Genomic DNA, 22,009 nt, shown 5'->3' with positions numbered 1-22,009 from the left:
TTTTTCTGATCATAAATGTGATGCATACTTTTGTAGAAAAATCTTTAAATGCAGAGAAGCATGAAAGAAGAAAGTAAAATCAACCTATATTTACTTGTACCCAGAGGTGGCCACTGTTGCCATTTTGTTGTAAATAATCAAGTTCATTTTTAAATTTTTGGTAATGTTAATGGTAATGTTAAAGTTAAGCCACAGATACTGTGATCTATGCTCACTGGAGAATAGCACTGCTGTCAAGGTCAGTGCTTACAGAATCAAAGACTTTCAGACCAGGGAAGGAGGTCAGAAATCACCACATGCAATCCCTTCCTTTTCCAGGCAAATGACCAGAGTTCTGGGGAGGTGGTTATTCAAGTTCATTTGTGTGCCTGAATCAGGAAGTATAGGTAGTTACTCCTTATAGGAAGTACCTATATCGGGAAGTATAGGTACTTATTCCTTAAGTAGTTGTGTCTGTGTGTATCTGCAGCCTGGTCATCCTTTGGAGGAATAGTCTTTGTAGGCTGGGCCTCACAGGCTTATGACTGAGTCCTTCCCGAGATGGATGCCAGATTATTCTCTGCATGCCATATCCCTCTTTTACTTCTTCAGGTGGTCAGTTTGCTGCTTCAGGGGTCACTTTGCCTTAGGTCACTGGGGAGGAGTGATTCATGAGACTAAACTCTAGGTTGAGTTTCAGGAAGCAGTGGCAGGTGTGCGACATCTTTGGAATCTTTGTTACTGATATCTTTGTCATCCAGTCTCCCAGACAGTCCTAAATCATAAAGCTAAAAAACGATAGAGACCTAAGCCTTGGCCAGAAGCTAAGCCAGATACCATGTTAGTAACCCAAAATTATTAAATTGGTCGTAAAACATATGTTGAATTTACTGAGAGTTAATATCTCTTCCTTTCACTTTATGGATTAATTTCATGGGTTTAATTTTGATTTTATGTTTTAGTTTGTAGGAGTTCCTTTTTTAGCTTTGTACAGTGATTACTATATTAAGCTGTTAAATTTTAGGAAATACTGAAGGAAAAAAAAATACATGCAAGTGGTATGGAATCCACATGTAGCCCCAGATTTGATATTCAGATGTTTTCAAAAAAGTAGAATCAAGCTATTATGCATATTCAAAATAAGCTTTTTTTCTAAGAAGTAAATACAAGTTACACAGTTTCCAGGATAACTCAGATGTTCAGTGTAAGTTGAATCCCTAGGGATCTAGGGATCAAGTAGTTGATCCCTAACACATTCTTACTGTGTTACCAAAACATTCAAGGGCCCCTCTCTCTGTTTCTGGGCTTATCTTGATGAAGTAGCCTCGCCAAGACCATCTTTCTGCTTCATGTTAAATAGCTGGCTGCAGTACTTACAGCTTTGATCTAGTGATACATTGTGATGATACTATTTACTATTTGTTCATAAGATACTATTGAACTAAATCCTAGGTCCTAGAAGTTACATAAAAGAAGTCGGTGAGATGGCAGTGAATGACTGCCATACAGGGCTCGATCCCAGACCTTTGGGATCACGACCATGGCTGAAGGCAGATGCTTAACACACTGTGCCACCCAGGCACCCCTTTAGCTAGCCAAGTTAAAAACAATCTCTTAAGTGGCACAGTCAAACCCTCCCATAATAGTATTAATGGGATACAAAAAATTCAGTCCTGTGAAATGTGGAGTTGGATCAGTACAAGGTTAATGAGGTCACCAAAGTAAGTCTGCCTCTGAAACTAGCCAAGCACAAATCCTGGGAGTTTGAGTGCCAGTTCGATTATATATAATTTTTTTTTAAGATTTTATTTTATTTATTTGACAGATGGAGATCACAAATAGGCAGAGAGGCAGGCAGAGAGAGAGAGGAGGAAGCAGGCTCCCTGCTGAGCAGAGAGCCTGATGCTGGCTCCATCCCAGGACCCTGAGATCATGACCTGAGCCAAAGGCAGAGGCTTTAACCCACTGAGCCACCCAGGTGCCCTATACATTTTTCATATGTGAATTTATATTGTCCTAATTTGTATAGTTGTGAGGCACTTATCATAAGATCTTGCTGTGACTTGTTCATTACAGAAAGTCTTTCCTTCCTAAGTTCCAGACTTGTTCCTATCCTGCATTTGTTAGTGACCAGGAAGAAATTCAGGATAGGAACCCTTTGGTATCTGCTAATCATTATAGCCAAGTAAAGCAATAAACCAGCATCAATAATTACAGAAATCATAACTGCTTGGTTAGGTATTTGTTATTTTGGAACACTGGCAATGGCCAAATATTTAGGTCTAGAGTATGAACCTGATCTATTGGTTTGGCCAGAATTGTCTTAAACCTTTAGATGTCTACATGCATCTAAATAGCACTGTGCCTCATACTGAAGACACAAGGGAGCTCAGTGCACTCCATGAGCTTTTAATCTAGTCTTCCTCTATTATGTATACTAAGGAGAGGAAGAGAATTTATTGGCAGCAATAGATAGTGGGCCCAGTTGTTTCAAGGCCACAGGAAACTCTCAGAACTGCAGGTCCAGTGTGAATACATAGCAGCATCTTGGGCAAGGCACCATGTTTCCTACTAGCTAATTTAGATGAGAATTCAGGACTTTAATCTCGCCCTCCCAACTCTGCCCCCAAAATTTAAAAACAGGAAGTGATCTAGGCCAACTCACCTGGAGGTCCTTTTTACAAACAAGGAATTGGAAGAAAATCATGACAGAGTGAATGAACTACTTGAGTGCAGCAGAAATATCTTATACCATTGAAATATTAATTATGACCTGATTTCTTTGGAGGCCAAGCAGCAAGGGACAGACACTGTAAAGAAAAGTGAAGTAACAGTTTTATAGCAAGGGTCCATAAAATTCTGTTGTCATATTGATCATATAGGATTAGACTGAGTTTCAATTTCCTGGCAATAGTTTGCTGATAAAAAAAATGATAAAATTCCATGCCGGCTAAGCCATAGGGACTAGCTTCTGAGGTATGCAAAAAAATAATCTGATAGCTGTAATAATGCTTGATGTATGTAACGAATAAGCCAGGAACAAAGTTTATTCTCTCAACTGTTGTGTTCTAGAATGAAATTTCTCGTTTGGGCTTAAAAACATTTCTAAGTGTTCTAAAATAGACTAGCAAAGCTTAGAGATTTTAAATTTGCAGTTTTGTTTCTGCAAGGGTATGGTTTGAAATTTAACCCATGTTAGCTACAATGTATGAGGTTGTTGAATAAAGAGGAATTTTAACTTTATCCCAGATTATAAAGACAATCATTAGGGTATTTTGAGTTTTTTTCTTTTTTATTATTATTTTTTAAGATTTTATTTATTTGACAGATCACAAATAGGCAGAGAGGCAGGCAGAGAGAGAGAGGGGGAAGCAGGCTCCCTGCTGAGCAGAGAGCCCGATGTGGGACTCAATCCCAGGACTCTGAGATCGTGACCTGAACTGAAGGCAGAGTCTTAACCCACTGAGCCACCCAGGCACCCCTTTGAGTTTTTTTAAATTAGAGAAGTATTTTAAAAAATTCTGTACCTTAAAAGTAATCACATTATGTTGTATACTTTGTTTCTCCATTCAGTGAGTTAGAATATTGTAAGATGACATGCTCATAAGCTGGTAACTTGCTATGAGTTTGACTTTCAAAGTTCATTAAACTCTTTGGACTGTGCTGACGATGTAATGTGGTCTTTAAATTCTTTGTACTAAAAGATAGTCACATGTGTTAGAAGTATTGTACTAACTATCATACTAATTGAGATAAATGGAATCGTCAGCAAGTGCGTGTCATCTGCCTGCTGTCCACCTCTCTTCCTTGGCAGTATCTCATCTTTTTCTGTTAAATAGTTTTGTAATATTTCTGATTGAATTACCTAAGTTATTAGTAATGGCTTAAATCTCTCAATTAACATGGTAAAACACAAAATATGAATTATTTACATGATATTTTGGTAGTTGTCCAAAAATGTAATTTGAATTGAATAGGTAAAGGGGGTCAACAAGGTACAAATTTTCCAGTCATATAAATAAGTCCTAGGGATGTCGTGTACAGGATGTTGACGGTACTATATTGCGTATTTGAAAGTTGCTAAGCGAGTAGATCTTTAAAAAGTTCTTACCACAGAAAAATAATTTTGTGACTATGGTGATGAGTGTTAACTACACTTACTATGGTGATCATTTCCCAATATATACAAATAGCAAGTCCTTACATTATACACCTCAAACTAATAATAATGTTAAATGTCAATTGCACCTCAGAAGAAAATCCCATAATTTTGGCTTTTGGGGTAAATGAAACTGGCAATCACTAATGATGATGAGACTTTTTTGTTAAAGGCTTTTATGGAATATTTCAAATACAGAACCCATGAAACTCATTCAAGCTTAACATATCCTGTTTTGCCAGTTTTGCTTAAGGTTTCTGAAGTTGGTGTTTGTCCTTTACATCATGTTTTTATTTTTACTACGTACATTTTTATAAATCTAGGCAGACTTTTAGCCGAAAATCTTTGTTATGGCTATATGATTTCCTGTTCCTTTTTCTCTGGTATTAGTTAGTAAATTTAACCTATTAAGCACTTTGATGGAGGTATTCCCATTTCTTGTCTAGGCTGGACTACTAAGCCAGCCCACTCTGTTGCTGTTATTTCTCTTTTTCTGTTAGTAGGAATTACTTAAGCAGCATTACTTTTTTTTTTTCCAACATTTTCAGCTCTCCAGCAATTTAGATAGACTATTACCCAACTTTTAAATGTAGCATAATTTTTAAAATGTAATTTTTCCTTGATATATTCATTTTTAAGCTTCTATAAGCAGTTTGACATTTTTGCACTTAAAAGGAGAATCTTAATACATCTATCAATTTGGAAAAGAATTCAACTAATAGCAACCATAGTCACAGGAAAAAACTTCATTAACCCTCAACAGGTGGTAATTTGATTAAGATGACAGCTGAATAAGACTTTATAGATAGTAATTGCTCTGTGATTTATCATTTAGTCTCTGTCTTATTATATGACCCAGGCAGGCAATCCTTTTCCACAAATGCATTTTTAAAGCATTTGTACTTTCTCTTTTGGATCTGTGCAAATTTTGCACTTCTGTGTTCTTTTTTGCCTTTTTGTTCACCACAATTTCTCTTTATATCTTCAAGGAGAGAAATTTCAGCCCATTACTTACGTTTCCTTGGCTTTAATGTTGAAATCCAGGGCTTGCCCATGTGACTTAAACCTTAACCTCTCAGATTCTCTCCTTTATCACCTGAGGAGAATGTCAGAAACAGGGGGACTCAGTCTTTCTTCCCAGACTTTAGCTCAGACCTGCTGCTGCTTCTCGATGAGAGCCTATATTACAGACTTACCTGTATCTCTAGGTTAAGGGCTTACACTTGTCCTTTTCTACTCAGAAGTCAGTGCCAATTCAGAGGTTTTCCTGATTTCTGTTTAGTGTTTCCTGTCTTAATTTTAAGTAACTAGTGGGGCACCTGGGTGGCTCAGTCGGTTGAGCATCTTACTCATTTTCTGCTCTTGATTTTGGATCAGGTCATGATCTCCGGGACCTGATATCCCCACTCAGCAGGAGTCTACTTAAGATTCTTCTGCTCTCCCTAAGTCCCTCTTCCCTTTCTAAAAGAAATAGGGATGCCTGAGTTGCTCATTTGGTTAAGCCTCTGCCTTTGGCTTGGGTCATGGTCCCAGGGTCCTGGGATCTAGTCCCGCATGGGGTTCCTTGCACAGCAGGGAGCCTGCTTGTCCCTCTGCCTGTCAGTCTCCCTGCTTGTATGCTCTCTCTGAAAAATAAATAAAATTTTTCAAAAAAATAAAAATAAAACATAAAATCTTTAAAGAATATATTTTTAAGTAATAACTAGCAACCTTTAAAATTTGCCTCCTATATAGAACTTTAGTTTTCAGATCTCTCTTCTTACACAAAACCACTTATTGAAATGATCAGTATTTCTACAAAGAAAAAATAAACACCCCCAGGATAGATAAAGAAAAATTATATAAGCAGAAGTTTACAAATTTAAAACCAGGGGCAACTGGGTGGCTCAGTTGTTAAGCATCTGCCTTCAGCTCAGGTCATGATCTCAGGGTCCTGGAATCAAGTCCCACATTGGCTCCTTGCTCAGCAGGAAGCCTGCTTCTCCCTCTGCCCCTTACCCCACTACTTGTGCACCCTCTTTCTCTCTCTCTTTATCAAATAAGTAAATCTTAAAAAAAAAATTAGAACCAGATTGAAGTGCTTTTTAAACTTGAGATATATTTCCCATACCATAAAATTCGCTCTTTTATTTAAAGTGTAGAACTCAGTGGTTTGTTTTTTATTTTTAGGATTTTATTTCTTTATTTTACAGACAGATCACAAGTAGACAGAGAGGCAGGCAGACAGGGGGAAACAGGCTCCCTGCTGAGCAGAGAGCCCGATGTGGGGCCCGATCCTGGGACACTGGGATCATGACCTGAGCCAAAGGCAGAGGCTTTAACCCACTGAGCCACCGAGACACCCCTTCAGTGGTTTTTAGTACATTTACAGAGTTGCATGGTCATCATCAGGCTTACTCCAGAACATTTTCATCACCCCCAAAATAAACCTGGTCCACGTTAATCAATGATGTTAAGCAGTCATTCCCTGTTCCCCTTTCCCCTTAGCCTCTGGAAACAACTAATTTACTTTGTGGACATGCCTATTCTGGAGATTTCACATAAATAGAATCATACAATATCTGGACTTTTGTCCACCTCTTATACTTGGCATAATATTTTCAAGATTCATCCATGTTGTAGCATGAATTAGTACCTAATCCCTTTTTATAATTGAATAATATTCTTTTGGATGCATATACGAATCACATTTTGCTTATCCATTTATCAGCTGATGCACATGTTGGTTGTTTTCTTCCTTTTTTTTTTTTTTTTTTTTTTTGCTATTAACAAAACGCTACTGTGAACATTTGTATGTTTTTGTGTAAATAAGTTTTTATTCTTCTGGGTGTATACTTAGAAGTGAAATTGCTGGGTCATATGGTAACTCTGTATTTAACTTTTTGAGAAACTGTCAAACTTTCTAAAGCAGCTGTACTTTCTTCCTTTGCCACTTTTCCCACTGCCGATATCTGAGTGCACCCAGTCCTCTACATTCTCACCAACACTTGGTATTATCCATCTTTGATAATAGCTTTCCTAATGAGTGTAAAGTGATATCTCATTGTCGTTTTGATTTATATTTTCTTTTAACTAATAACTTAGTAACTATATTAACTTGATAACTATATTTGAGCATATTAACATGTATTTATTGGCCATTTTTATGTCTTCTTTGGAAAAGTGTCTTTCACATTCTTTGCCCATTTTTTAATTGGCTTATTTCAAGTGCTTTAATTACAAGTATTACAAATATTTGGGGGAAAGAAATATTTGTAAGAATGAATGATAATGAGTAAAATACATGTGGAGAAATGAATCCCACATAACATACAAAAATACAGTAAAACTGGTTATATGAATTTTACCCCCCCCACCGTATATTCTTGAAATGGTGCCAATTTTGTTTAATAACTTTAGTGTCCAATTTTAAAACATTGTTACTGCTAATGATATCTTACTGTATTCTACTTAAGAGTAATATCAGTAAAGTTTGCAGGTTTGTTAGCTGCGGTCCTGTCTTAATTATCTGTACTGTTGAGTACACTAGCCACATTTGGCTGTATATGTTTACATTAATTAAAATGAAAAACTTAGCTCTTTGGTCACTCTAGCCACATTTTGAATGCCTACCATGTAGGACAATACAAATATTTCTATCATCACAGACAATTCAGCTGGAGAGTGCTGGTCTAGATTTATTTTATTCTGAAGTTTCTTACCTAGGCATATTATCACTGGAATGTAAAAAATAATTTTTTTACCAGAGTTCTCTTAGAGACTTATCATTTGATACAGAAACGTTCGCAAAGGTACAGATCACTGTAGTGGATGGTAATTACAGCTGTTTATATTATTCTTGTTAACATTGTCCTTCACTCCTGTGAATTTCATGTGTCTTTGCTATTTGTAGCAATCTTCTTAAGACCTCTAATGTCATTTGCTGTGTAAAGTTTTTGTTCTTGTTTTCCCCAGAGGGGTCAGATTGACTTCTCTCTTAATGCCTGTTGACCCTTCTGAAATTCTTGAAATTTTACTTGCATATAACAGTATAAAAGAATTTACTTGCATATAACAGTATAAAAGAATAAAAAGAACAGTATAAAAGAATCTTTTGCCAGTCTGAATTTTGAAGGTTTAGAGTGTACTAGTTTTTACCTGTACATAGACCAAGTGATTATTTAAAGACTTTTCCCAGGGCATTTGGGTGGCTTGGTTGGTTAAGCGTTCAACTCTTGATTTAGGCGCGTGTCATGATCTCAGGGTCCTGAAATCCAACCCTGTGTCAGGCTCCTTGCTTGGTGTAGAGTTTGCTTAGGATTCTCTGTCTCCCTGTCGCTCTTCACCCCTCTACTCAGTGCATGCCTATGTACACATTCTCTCTCTTAAAATAAATAAATAATTAAAAGTGAAGTAGCTTTCCCCTTCCTGTTGTGAAAATAGTAAATATTCATAGCTAGGTTTTGAAACTTAGACATTAAAAGTCATCTTTTGGCCCACTTCTAAATCACAAGTGAAGCTGTCTCCTCCTAGTATATGCTGAGGAAAATCAGTATTTTTGATGTGGAGAAGTTGGTATCTTTTGAAAAGTTGAGGGTAAGTGTTAGGGACCTAATCATAGGTTTTGTCCAGTTCTCATGGTGGAGTTAGTTTTTAACCTCAGCCACCTGTTCTGTTCTTTGTTAATACACTTTTCTTAAAGCCTCACTAATTTCTAGTGCCTTTCTGTGTTAGTTTGTTCTTCCTTTCATGTGTTTGTGTTTTTGTCATTTTCCTCTCATGCTGTCTTTAAATTATTGAGGTTTGTATCTTCTACTTGCAACTTGATCTCTATCATTTCATATAAATTTTTTGAGTTAGTAGAGCCACCTGGAGATTAATTAGCTCTGGCTGGACATTAGTGACATAATATGTAATACAAACTGTTAATGTAGCAGGTTGGAACAAAAGTAATGTTTTGTGCACTGAGATGGTGTTTGGGGAACCTACAGTCTAGAAGAGTGATTTTTGTTTTTTAATTGTTGATTATGTTGGTTGTACTTTCAACATTTTTAAAGCCCTTAACATTAAAAATAACTAATAGTTTTATTAAAGTTAATTATTGCTTTTAGCTCTTGAGTTTATTAACGTCTTATTAAAACCAACTGAATTTGGAATTAGGTTGTACTAAAATAATATGTATAAATTAGAGGAAAAGTTAACAGATAATCTGAAAGGTGTTACTTTTCTGCAAAGTATTTTAAAGCTAGTAAAATTTATTGTCTGCGAGTTTGGGTTTTATTTTCTCATCTTTTGCCAGTCTGACTAATGAGTCTGTGCAGGGTGTATGTGAACATTAAAAAGTTCGGCATACTAGCATGAATAAATACACATTTTTTTTCCCAGATCTTTTGATTCTGGACTAACTGCATCAGTTCTGCTATTTGACTCTGAGAATTGAGGCATCAAGGTTCTGCTGTTTGAACTACCCATTGCTTTCCTGATTTAGTAAATGTGTTAGAAATGTTTCTAGTTCAAGGTTAGTGTTCCTTAATATGTATGTTGTCTGTTCTTAGGAAGAATGCCTTCCTTTGCACACTCATATACACATAAATGCCTTTCCCAAGGGAAGACTTTACCTAATGGGGCCTCTGGTGCATTTCTTGTGATGAAGATGATCACAATTGAACTTTATTCCAAATAGCATTTTAGAAAATTGTAATAGATGGACTTTTTTCCATTAAGTATGTTGTTACCCATGAACCTATTTGGTTTTTTTTGTTCTGTTTTGTTCTGTTTTTTAATATTTTTAAAAAGATTTATTTGTTTATGTATTTTAGAAAGTGGAGTGAGCTGGGGAAGGGGCAGAGGGAGAGCGAGAATCCCAAGCAGACTACCTGCAGCGCGCAGAGCCCTTCCTGGGGCTCTCTCTGATGACCCTGAGATCATGACCTGAGCCGAAACCAAGACTCAGACACTTCATTGACTGAGGTTCTGTAAACACTGCTAATAAGTGGGGTGCCAGCAGAGCCACATGCGAACTTTTTAGAAGGGAGTGCTTACAATAGGAAAGTTCTGTAGTAGCAATCAGAATGAAAGATACGAAGATATTGTTACTAAACCATTCCCCTTAGCATCCTGATATCTCACCTCAGTGTACCTCACTTCTTTTCCCCAAGTGCCAGATCTCTAAAAAAGAAGGGAAAAAACTGCCATTTGATTAGGTCACTTAAGACTGAAAGCCTGACTGTAACCTACAAGACCTTGTGTGACCTGCCTTCCCAATGAGCAGAGATTCCAAACAAGTCCAGATTTCCAGCTTCTCTTCAAATAACAGTCATTGCTTATTGAGTGCTGACTATATGACAGGAACTATTCTAAGTGTTTTATGTGAATTAATTCATTTAATCCTTACAACCACCCTTTAAGCCAGGTATTATTAGCTCTGTTTCACAGAAGAGAACATAGAAATGCAAACAGTGAAGTATGTCATCTAGACATACACAGCTGGGAGGTGACACAGCAGGAATTTTAGTCCAGACTACTTTATCCTAAAAGCCATGCTCATAACCACTTGCTGTGCTGAGATAGGCCTTCAGTGTAACGCATATCGCCGCTGTTCATAATTTCACTTGACTGAAGTCTGTTTTTCCTACAAGACTGTAAGTTCCATGAAGGAGGAATTATGTCTTTTCTCCCTTTACCATTGTTTTTAGAGCTCTTTACAAGCATTGTACTAGGTGGTCCGTATATATTTGTCAAATGAATAAATGAAAGTGACTTGACGTAACCCATTACTGAGCTTGAACATGAGACTCGGCCCTTCTGTAAGCAAAATTATTTAATTCTTTAGTTCATTATCATCTGTTAAATCTTAAAATGATATGAAATTTCTGTAAAGCATGTTGAATTCTAATACAAAAAATGTGTAACTTCATAATGGCCAAAGATTTGCTATTGTTGTTTTGTTTTGGGGTTTTTTCTGTTGTTTTTTTAAAAAAGATTATTTATTTGAGACAGAGAGAGAAAGAGAGAGCACGCGCGAGCGCATGAACAGGGAGGAGGGGCACAGGGAAGAGAGAGAAGCCGACTGCTTTCTGAGCATGGAAACTCATGCTGGGGTCTGATGGTAGGGCCCAGCCCCTGGATTTCAGGATTATGACCTGAGCCGAAGGCAGATGCTTAGCTTACTTAGCCACCCAGGCCCCTCTGTAGTTTTGTTTTGATCACAAGTATAAAAATAGGTATTAGCTTATGTTCAGGTCTGTCCATTAGTAATGTCAATAATTATAATATGCTGGCATATGTAATCTAAGGTTATGTCTAGAGTAAGTTATTTTAATCTATTTAAAACCTAACAGCATTTAAATTTTGTTACAGAAAGAAAACATACATTTTTACTTGAGTCCCATTGAGTTTTTTATTTCTAAGTGAATCTATATAATCACTAATAGTAGAGTTCAAACTAAAAGAATTACAAAAATGGAATTTGCTAAGGAAAATTGTATTTTGTAACATTTAATTTATAATTATGGTAAAATTATTTTGGAGATGGTTGGCAGCTCAGTTTCTCAATTCTTTTGTGATAGGCCATAATTAAACTACTTTCTTCCTATTTGAATATGTAGGTATGATATAAGAAGAAAATGTAAAAAAAATGTTATTAAGTTATATGAAGTATGGAGAAAATACTGTATCATAAAAAGTAGGATCTTTTTCTTTGAGGATATTATTAAAGTAATAAATGATGAAGTTGAGAAACTTAAGCAAAATATGGCTGAATCTTCCATTATATCAAATCTTACAGGTTTTTGAAAAACTAATACTTTCACAGCAATGTCAAACTTAGTTTTAGATGAAATGGAAGACTAAAGCACAAAGTTTTAAATGAGATTCATAAGCCCTGCAGATCTCCAGCAGCTTTCTGAGCAGTGTTTCAGTTTACTAAAAGTAGTGTAGGCTCAAATAAAATGTGGAAGTGGCCCATATTCTAATCCAACTCTTCTTGGCTAAATCATAAAGTAGAGAATTTTTTAAATAAAGCATAATAAACTAGTACCTGCTACATGGCAAGACCAATTTAGGAAGTGGTCTGTGTCAACACTTGAAGGATGCACCCCAAGTATCACCAGCAACACATCATTGTCATGCAGTATAGAGTAACAGTGATTGAAAGTCAGTCTTTTTTCTTGGGATGGTCCATCTTTTTTTCTTTTTTTTTAAATTTTTTCTTAAGACCTTTTTTTTTTTTTAATTCATTTGATAGACAGAGATCACAAGTAGGCAGAGAGAGAGAGAGGAAGGGAAGCAGGCTCCCCACCAAGCAGAGAGCCCGATGTGGGGCTCGATCCCAGAACCCTGGGATCATGACCTGAGCCGAAGGCAGAGGCTTTAACCCACTGAGCCGGGCGCCCCAGGATGGTCCATCTTGAGCATGAACAACTCAAGGCTGGATTAGAGACCGTAAAATGTGTGACTCCAATGACATTCTTTGTAGGTTGAATAAGACTTTGGGGACTGGTCATTTTAGTCATGGCTGTGCATTTGAAGGATAGTTTTTGTCAGAATTAAAGTTAGCATTTTGAACTCAAAAGTATTTTCTTTGTAACTTGTATGTAACTCGTATGCTTCATCTTCATGTACTTGCTTCCAGCGCTAAGATATATTCCTTATGAATGTTACGTCAACCTTATACCTTATATAAGATATAACTGTAAACAGGTGTGGGATAGAGAAGTGGCCAGACCATGGAGTTTATCACAAAATAGTTGAACCTTTGGTGATATCAGCACTAGCCTCTCAACTTTGTGTGTTAGTTAAAAACAGTTGTAAGTAACATAGTGGAGCCTTAAGGGCATATGTAAATAGGATGTTTTCAGCTGGCACAAAGCTCTTTTAAAATTGCATTTTTGGTGCACCTAGTTGGCTCAGTTGGTTAAGCTTCTGACTCTTGGTTTCAGCTCAAGTCATGATCCCAGGGTTATGGGACTTAGCCTCACATTAGGCTCCAACTTCATTGTGGAGTTTATTTCATATCCTCTCTTCTCGCCCCCCTGCTCCTCTCCCTGCACACTTGTTCATGCTCTCTCTCTCTCTCCCAAATAAAAATAAAACTTTTTTTTAAAAAAACACCAAATTGCTTTTGAATAACCATACAGTGCTTCTTTATATTTTCTAATTTACCAGTTGTCTTAACTATAATCTTTGGAAATGTACAATAATAATATCATACATATTTTAAACACCAGGAAGCAGACTAAGAAAGATCTCTGACTTGCCTAAGATCTTGCAACTAGTAAGTAATAGACTCAGAATACAATACAAACCTTAGTTTTCTGTTACTAAAAATAAAAAGCCTCTGTAACCATGCTGTTCCTCTGAGTTAATGTGGGCTCTGTCACATATAGAAAGAACCCATTGTTCAAGTTACATTTTAATAGACTTGTGCTGAAAGAACTTAAATGTTAGAATAGTTTCTGCAGGAGTACCTGGGTGGCTTAGTCAGTTGAATGACCAGCTTTTGGTCTCAGCTCAGGTCATGATCTCAGGGTCCTGGGGTTGAGCCCTGTTTCTGGCTCTGCGCTCACTGTGGAGTCTGCTTGAGATTCTCTCTCTCCTTCACCCTCTGCCCCTCCCCCCCACTCTCTTTATAAAATAATGAAATAAATATTTAGTTTCTACAACTATTCTTTTTATTCCACACTTTTTTCTTTTTTTAATTTTTTTTTTAAGATTTATTTATTTAGGGGTGCCTGGGTGGCTCAGTGGGTTAAGCCGCTGCCTTCGGCTCGGGTCATGATCTCAGAGTCCTGGGATCGAGTCCCACATCGGGCTCTCTGCTCAGCGGAGAGCCTGCTTCCCTCTCTCTCTCTCTGCCTGCCTCTCCATCTACTTGTGATTTCTCTCTGTCAAATGAATAAATAAAATCTTTAAAAAAAAAAAAAAGATTTATTTATTTATTAGGCGGGCGATGGGCAGAAGGGAAGGATCTTCAGTCAGAGTTCCTGTTGACATTGAGCCCGATGGAGGTCTCATCTGGGGACCCATGAGAGCATGACCTGAGCAGAAACCAAGAGTTTGACGCTTAACTGACTGAGCCAACCATGCTCCCCAGACACTTTTCTCTTTATATCATTTTGATTGCCAAATAAGGACATTGTATTTTACCACTGCCATACACAGCCCTGGTCCAAAGATCTTGTCTTTATTTGGCAGATGTTAGTGTCTTGTAAGAACAGCTCTTTTGGGAATAAATATGATGATGAAATATGCAAAATAAATTAAGTAGAGAACTCCTTCTAGGTGCCTAAATTGTTACAGGAAATGTTAATTTGTTTCTTCAGTTATAGAATGATTCACTTCTGAATTCTTCCATAGGATATGACCATAATCTAGGTTAGACCTTCCACTTTTTTCAGTTTCTTCTGTATATACCCACAACTTTATCACTGCCACCTATTAAATCATTTCTAACCATTGTCTGGGTGATCCTGCAGATTTCTATACACATGCACTCCAAATCAAATTTTACATTCTAATGAAACCAAGTTATAAAAATATAAAAATTTGATGAGGGAAGGTTATAAAATGCAAATAGGGTGTAAACTTTAAAAAATGTAAAAAATCTAAATTTAACAAATATTTATTGTGCTGGGAGCATACTCTTCCTTAACACTGACTAGCACATGTTATTCCCTACTAATATTCCTTCGCTTTTTTTCATTCCCCACAGAGATGAATCTTCATTTGGTCTTACTCTGATACTGAGGCTTTTCCAAAAATGGTGCCTTGCTGAATTCACTGAATCTACTGTGTGTTCTTTCCTTTTTTCCCATATCACTTATATTGTTTTGCCACTTATAAAGAAGGTGAGGAAGCATTCACAAAGAAGAAGGAGTCGTCCCCAACCCTGTCTTAACTCTGGTACTTACCTCACTTAAATGTGGTTATCCCGTATATGGTAATATATGGTAGACAGTTCTTAAGATAGCCTCCAGTGATATAGAATGCATGCCTCTATGTAATCCCCTTGCTCATGGCCTGAATTTATCATTCAGTTCTTATGAATAGAATATTCCTTAGCATGATGGAATTTCACTTCAAAGAACTGCAGTGTTATCAATATTGTGATTCTTGATACCTTTGCTGAAAAAAACTTCCAATCCGCTCCTGAGTCAGGGAAAGTACAAGGCCCGTGACTGCTTAAAAAGAGCTATCCACAAAACAAACTGAGGGTTGCTGGGGGGAGGGGGTTTGGGAGAAGGGGGTGGGATTATGGACATTGGGGAGGGCATGTGCTTTGGTGAGTGCTGTGAAGTGTGTAAACCTGGTGATTCACAGACCTGTACCCCTGGGGATAAAAATATATGTTTATAAAAAATAAAAAATTATATTTAAAAAAAAAAAAGAGCTATCCAGGGGCGCCTGGGTGGCTCAGTGGGTTAAAGCCTCTGCCTTCAGCTCAGGTCATGATCCCAGGGTCTTGGGATCCAGCCCTGCATCAGGCTCTCTGCTCAGCAGGGAGCCTGCTTCCTCCTCTCTCTCTGCCTGCCTCTCAGCCTAGTTGTGATTTCTCTCTGTCAAATAAATAAAATATTAAAAAAAAAAAAAGAGCTATCCAAGAGTTATCTGGATAGGAGCAGATGAGCGAGGCACTAGGCCTTCAAAAGTAGGCTTGTCTTCATTTCTGTTGGCTACCTTCATCTCTCTGAGCCACTATTTTTTCCTCTCTTCAGTGGGAGGGAGTTAAACTTGAGAGTTTTGATAAATCTCTCCAGTTCACATTCTGTACATGAAGAAATCTGACATTTTTCTTTTTGATAAGGAGGTTTCATTTAAAACAAACAAAAAGTACCACCCATGTAGAGTGAAACTTTTTCCTTCAGAAACCATGTTGTCCTTATGAAATTTATTAAAACTTCTGATATTATTTCACTGTATATTAGCATATCTGGGTGGGTTTTTTTTTTTTAGTTATTTATAGTAACTTCTTACAGTTATACCGTTTATAGTTGTGAAGGCAGTTTTAATGTGGCCATACTATCTTAATCTTTTTGAGTTTGTGTCCTTGACTAATAAGTTTCTGAAACTAAAAATTACTTGGCTAAGGGAAAATGATGTGTCCCTTAGTCTATGCTGCATGTATTTTCTTCCTCTTGTGGAATTGGTATGGCATGGCTGAAATCATCTTCTGTCCTCTTAGATGTTCCTGGTCTCCAATGATGGCCCTCAAAATGCTGCTATGGGGTTCCCTATCCCTTTGGCTTCCTGCCTTAGGTGAATGCTGGCAGATGTTTTTTTTTTTTTTTTTTTGCCAAGAGCCCTCTTTTTTCAGAGTTCCTTACCGTTCAGGCCTAAGGTTTATTAACCTTTTCCAGAATATAAGAAACTAAATTCTGCTCACTGCATTTAAGCCTTTGTTATCCATGTAATTTACAAAATTTTCTTGCCAGTTGGAATCCGTGGAAATAATTTTTAAAGCTATGTCTATCAAAGCAAACAGAAGTATATATGTTAAAAATATAATTGTGTCCAGCAAAACTTTAACAAGATAAGGGCATTGAGGTGAGTGGAGTTTGGCTTTCTGAGGTCTAGCTTGTGCTGGCGAACTCTAAAATTCTCCTTACAGTCCTACCACCTCCCCAGAGAAAGCAACTAGGAGTATAAATCCTGTTTCTTTAACTCCTGGTCATTAAGGATTAACAGAGAGGAAATCTTATTCTCAAATTGTGTTTTTAAATGGACAGGTTAAGTGATACTAGACCAAACAGTTGGATTTACTTCAAATATGGTCAGTTTAAGGGTATGTAAATCATTAATGCCAGATAGCATCTACCTAGGATATTTGAGGGGATCTAGGACATTAGTTGTTCACCTTTCTTTCTGTCTAGGCTTCTGGTACCTTTGTGATGATAGACATGGTTACCAAATCAAATTTTAAAAACTCTGGAGGGAAAGCAAATGTGAAAAGACAAGGAAAAACATGGGGTGCCTGGGTGGCTTAGTTGGTTAACGGGCTACTTTCAGCTCAGGTCATGGTCCCAGGATCCTGGGGTGGAGAACAGTGGGCTCCCTGCTCAGCAGGGAGTCTGCCTCCCCTTCATGCTCTCTTGCTCACTCTCTCTGTCTCAAATAAATTAATTAAAAAAAAGGAAAACATTTATTAGAGTTTTTGAGGGGGTTAAAATATACATAAGTAAAGTATATGCATTTTTTCTAAATTTTCAAAAACCTGTAACAAATATCTGTCTTTTTTTTTTTAAGATTTTTATTTATTTATTTGACAGAGAGATCACAAGTAGGCAGAGAGGCAGACAGAGAGAGAGGAAGGGAAGCAGGCTCCCTGCTGAGCAGAGAGCCTGATGTGGGACTTGATCCCAGGACCCTGAGATCATGACCTGAGCCGAAGGCAGCGGCTTAACCCACTGAGCCACCCAGGCGCCCAAATATCTGTCTTTTTTTAAGTAGGCCCCATACCCAGTGTGGAGCTTGACCTCAGGACCGTGAGATCAAGAGTTGCATGCTCTACCCACTGAGCCAAGCAGGTGCCCCCAAATTTCTGCCTTTAATGGCTGTTTATAAAAATTGCTATTAGGCTTTTTTTTTTTTTTAAGATTTTATTTATTTGACAGAGAGAAAGATCATAAGTAGGCAGAGAGGCAGGCAGAGAGAGGGGGAAGCAGGCTCCCTGCTGAGCAGAGAGCCTGATGTGGGGCTCGATCCCAGGACCCTGAGATCATGACCTGAGCCAAAAGTAGAGGCCTAACCCACTGAGCCACCCAGGCGCCCCGCTATTAGGCTTTTAATGATGATAATAGCTGATTTTCCTAGATGATTGAAATTTGGAAATGGGAAATAACAAGTTGGAATACTGAGGCATTTTTCCTGGAGAAAGAAGTACAAATAGCAGTGTTCCCTAGGAGGAACATGGGCATGGAATGGTTTTTAACATCTATCTAATCTGTCTTGAAGAGGGCACGAGTTTTTTGTTTTTTCAGTAGTGGACACCCTAGAAGACTAGTGAAACTGCCTTCATTTGTTTTTCTCACTTCTATTTGTTATCCATACTTCGTTTGCATTGCTAATTTTTATTTTGTACAGATTGGACTGAAATGAGAGTGGAGTTGTTCATACATTTCAGTTGATGACAATTGTCATCATTGGTCTGGGCCAAGTCAATGTTTTATTTATTCCCTGTTAACTATCTCCTACATATACCCTCCACTCCACAACCATTTGTTCTAATGTGTTTAGTGTGCAGCTTTTTGTTTGTATGTTTTGTTTGTTTGTCTTGGTGTAATGTATATTTTATATTATGTAAATTGTTACATAAATGGTATTATTCTCATTTAGTTAATGTTTCACTCAGCATTTTCATTTAAAGAGCAGTCCCTGGGCCTATGTGAATATTAGCTTATTGGTTCTACAGTTGAATATTTCATGATATATGTTCATCTAGTTTTACCTCTCTACTACTTCAGTGATAGGGATGTAGACTGTTTCCACCTCCCCATCATCATGAAGTGGGATTCATGTTCCCTGGAACTTGTATGACAGTTTCTTTTGGAGCTATGCAGATCACTTTGTCACGGACTGTAAATACTTTTTAATCTGCATTGGCAGTGCCTGACGGTCTCCAGGATGGCTGCGTCTGTCTATATATCCCCACACCCCACCAACACTTGGTGAGGTACAGCTTTCTAATTTCTGCCAGTCTGTCAGATATATGATAACCTCATTCTTAGTTTGAATTTCTCTGACTACTTGTGAACTTCATCATCTGTTCACCTGCTTGTTGTCTTTTTTAATATTCTCTTATATAATTTTTTAATTTATAGATTTTGCTCACTTTTCTGTTGGGATTCCTATCTTCTTATGTTGATTTGAGGGACATTGTCATATTCTGGACATTAGTCCCTTATCAGGGCATTGCGAAAATCTTCTAATCTCACATCTGCCTGTAAACTTTATACGTTGAAAAGAAATAATTAAAATATGCTACCAAATTTGGGGATGTCACTTCATTTTTTTTTTCTTTTTTTGCCCTATGGCAGGTAGGTACTAAATCCTTCCCTGCCCCTTGGTTTCAGATGTTCTCCAACATTTTCTTCTATTATTGTTTTACATTTCATAATTTGGCTTTCCCTCATCTGGAGTTTGCATCATGTCATGGCCCTGATTAAAAGCCTTCAAGTGGTTTAAGTTGCCTATGTAGTTAAACCAGAACACTCAGAGGGCATAGGAAAGCCCCTCCACATTAATCTCATATCTTTTCTCCCATTACGATGTGCCTATACTGCCTCTTATTCACCCTTGTATTACAAGTACACAAAATCTGATGTTTTCTAAAACGTTCTGTAACAGAAAAGTGAGCATTGTGACATAATTCAAAAATATTTTCCCTATTTAAGTCATTTTAGGGGGTGCCTGGGTGGCTCAGTTGGTTAAGCATCTGCCTTTGGCTCAGGTCATGATATCAAGGTCCTGGGATTGAGCCCCATGTTGGGATACATGCTCAGTGGGGAGCCTGCTTCTCCCTATCTTTCTGCCCCTTCTCACCACTCAATGCGCACTTGTGTGCTACCTCTCTCTGTCTCAAATAAATAAATAAAATCTTTTAAAAAATCATTTTAAAGTTGTAGAAGGAGGTGTTTATTTTGTTAATTTTTTAACAGAAATACTTCTTTTTAAATTCTACAAGGTAGTGCATTCTTACTATTTCAGGAATCAAACAATATGGAATAGTGCAGAGTAGGAAATGAAAAATTCTGAACACCAATCCTTTCAACAAGGGTAGAGGGCCAGGGAGGGATGTCAGAAGTCCTAATGTCCAGACCGTGTTCTAGACTAAATAAACCAGAACTGCTGGGGGGTGCAACCCGGGTGTTGTATTTTTAATAGATCCCAGAATGACTCTAATATGTAGCCAGTGTTAGATATACAACACTTCTTACAACACAATTCTTATAATGCTTAAAAAATCAGGTATTATTGCTTCCCGTTTAACCAGTGAAAGTTGCCACCGATAAAGAGACAGCCAACAGTCTGTCAAGAATGCTTAGGATATGGTCTATCATACAACATGCCTGTTGTGGGGCGGGGGGGAGGGGGAGAACACTTAAAAAATCAAAATGGGTCATACCAAACATACTGTTCAGCATCTTTTTTTTTTTTTTTTTTTTTTTTTTTTTTTTTTTTTTTTTTTTTTTTTTTTCAGAAGAACTTGCTAAGTGAGATTTAAAACTCTACCTTCAGGTTAAAATTTGAGCCATAATGAAAAACTATTTTGAACATGTTATCAAGTATGCCAGCCCTGTTAATCAACTTGAATAGCATTATAGAGTAATTATTTTAAAGTGGTTCAGTATTCTTGTGAATAATGGTAACTTTTGACTTACACAGTAGTAGTAATAGTAGGCTCTTCCCTTTTTACATTAGAATTCAGAGATTGTCAACACCCATAATGAATGGCCAGACTTCTTTTGGGTTCTTTGTTTTTATGGTGCCAAATGGCAGAATATAATCAGTCACTCAGTAGGAACCAAGATGTATAAAAATTAAAAGCCTCCCCCCCCAATTTACTTAGTCTTGTCTTTTTTGTTTTGTTTTGTTTTTGTTTTTTACCTGGGATATCATCTTTTCTCTTATCCTCAGTCACTTCCTTTCCACTGTCTTGCTTTAAACATCTCTCCCCAGATTTTAACAGCCAGACACCTGCCTTCACCTCCTGAGAGCTGGCCTGGGCTTCCTGTTAATTCTCATAGCCGAGTGCCTGATGCTGTCCCCTCTTCCTTCATCTCTTTTCTCTGCTCAGCTCCTGCAGCTCTGCTCCAGCGTTGCTCCAACTTTGCTCAAGAAGATTCTGTGATCTCCTAACTGAGGTTTTTAATGCTTCATCTTACGCAGCAGCATTTGGTTCTATTGGCTTCCCACTTCCTGGTGACATTTCTTATCTTCCTTGCCTGTTAGGATACTTTTTTATTTTCCTGTGTCTTCTTTTATCTTTCCAACTCCTACTTATTTATTTGCTTATTTACTTATTTATTTATTTAAGATTTTATTTATTTATTTTAGAGAGAAAGAGTGGGGGGGGGATGTGGGGGGTAAAGGAAGAGAGAATCCTAAGCAGACTCTCTGCTGAGCCTGGAGTGTGACTCAGGGTTCCATCCCAGGAGCCTGAAATCATGACCTGAGTCAAAATCAAGAGTCTGCTGCTTAAACAACTGGGCCACCCTCCAACTACTGTTTCTTAGAAGGTTCCATTTCTTGTTGACTACTTTTCTCCAACTTATTTCTTGTTACCTTTTTTTTTCTTTTTAAAAAAGTGTTCCACGTGTTTACAGTAAAAAATGTAGAAAATTCTTAAAAGATAGACTAACAAATATAAGACCATTTAAAAATAACCTTTTGGTTTTGGTTGTTTATGAAAAATAGGATCATGCTGCATATGCAGTTTTTATACATAACCTTTATTTCCTCCCTACCCAATAATATATATTTGTCACCTGTTTGTTTTTAATGTCGGATACAGTTTCAACTTTTTTTTTTTAAGATTTTACTTATTTGTCAGAGCAAGCGACAGAGAGAGTGAGAAAGAAAGAGAGAGAGCACGCATGTGGACAAGTTGGGGGAGCAGGAAACCGAGGAAGAAGCAGGCTCCTCACCAAGCAGGGAGTCTGATGCGGGGCTTTATTCCAGGACCCTGGGATCACAACCTGAGCTGAAGGCAGATACTTAATCGACTGAGCCACCCAGACATCCCAGTGTTTGAACTTTTAAAAATTCTTTTAAACTACTAATAATATTGAAAAGCATGTAATAAATTAGATTAATCCTCTTGCCTTATTCTTTTCCCCAGAGGCATACTTTCAATTATTTTAGCTACCTTTCCTGATATTTATCTCCTAGTTTGTA

General features: G+C 37.4%; 1 protein-coding gene across 9 annotated transcripts in view; it reads left to right on the top strand.

Moving 5' to 3' along the window:
* PKP4 (plakophilin 4) overlaps positions 1-22,009 on the top strand; it is a 245,229-nt gene that overhangs the window by 21,130 nt on the left and 202,090 nt on the right. For 3 of the 9 annotated variants that reach the window (XM_045066794.1, XM_045066793.1, XM_045066798.1), the window contains exon 1: positions 9,499-9,635. The exons of 2 other annotated variants lie outside the window; for them this stretch is intronic. In XM_045066794.1, coding sequence (XP_044922729.1) covers positions 9,620-9,635 — 16 coding nt within the window. In that variant the 5' untranslated portion in view covers positions 9,499-9,619. Of the gene's footprint in view, positions 1-9,497; positions 9,636-22,009 lie in introns of those variants that run through there. 4 more of the 9 variants (XM_045066796.1, XM_045066795.1, XM_045066799.1 and 1 more) reach the window with 3 other exon arrangements.

Source organism: Mustela putorius, unplaced genomic scaffold, assembly GCF_011764305.1.
Source record: "Mustela putorius furo isolate JIRA1106 unplaced genomic scaffold, ASM1176430v1.1 tig00003869_pilon_pilon_pilon, whole genome shotgun sequence".
Lineage (NCBI taxonomy): Eukaryota > Metazoa > Chordata > Mammalia > Carnivora > Mustelidae > Mustela > Mustela putorius.
Note: the sequence above shows the minus strand (reverse complement) of the source record. Positions and strands in the feature narration are given on the sequence as shown.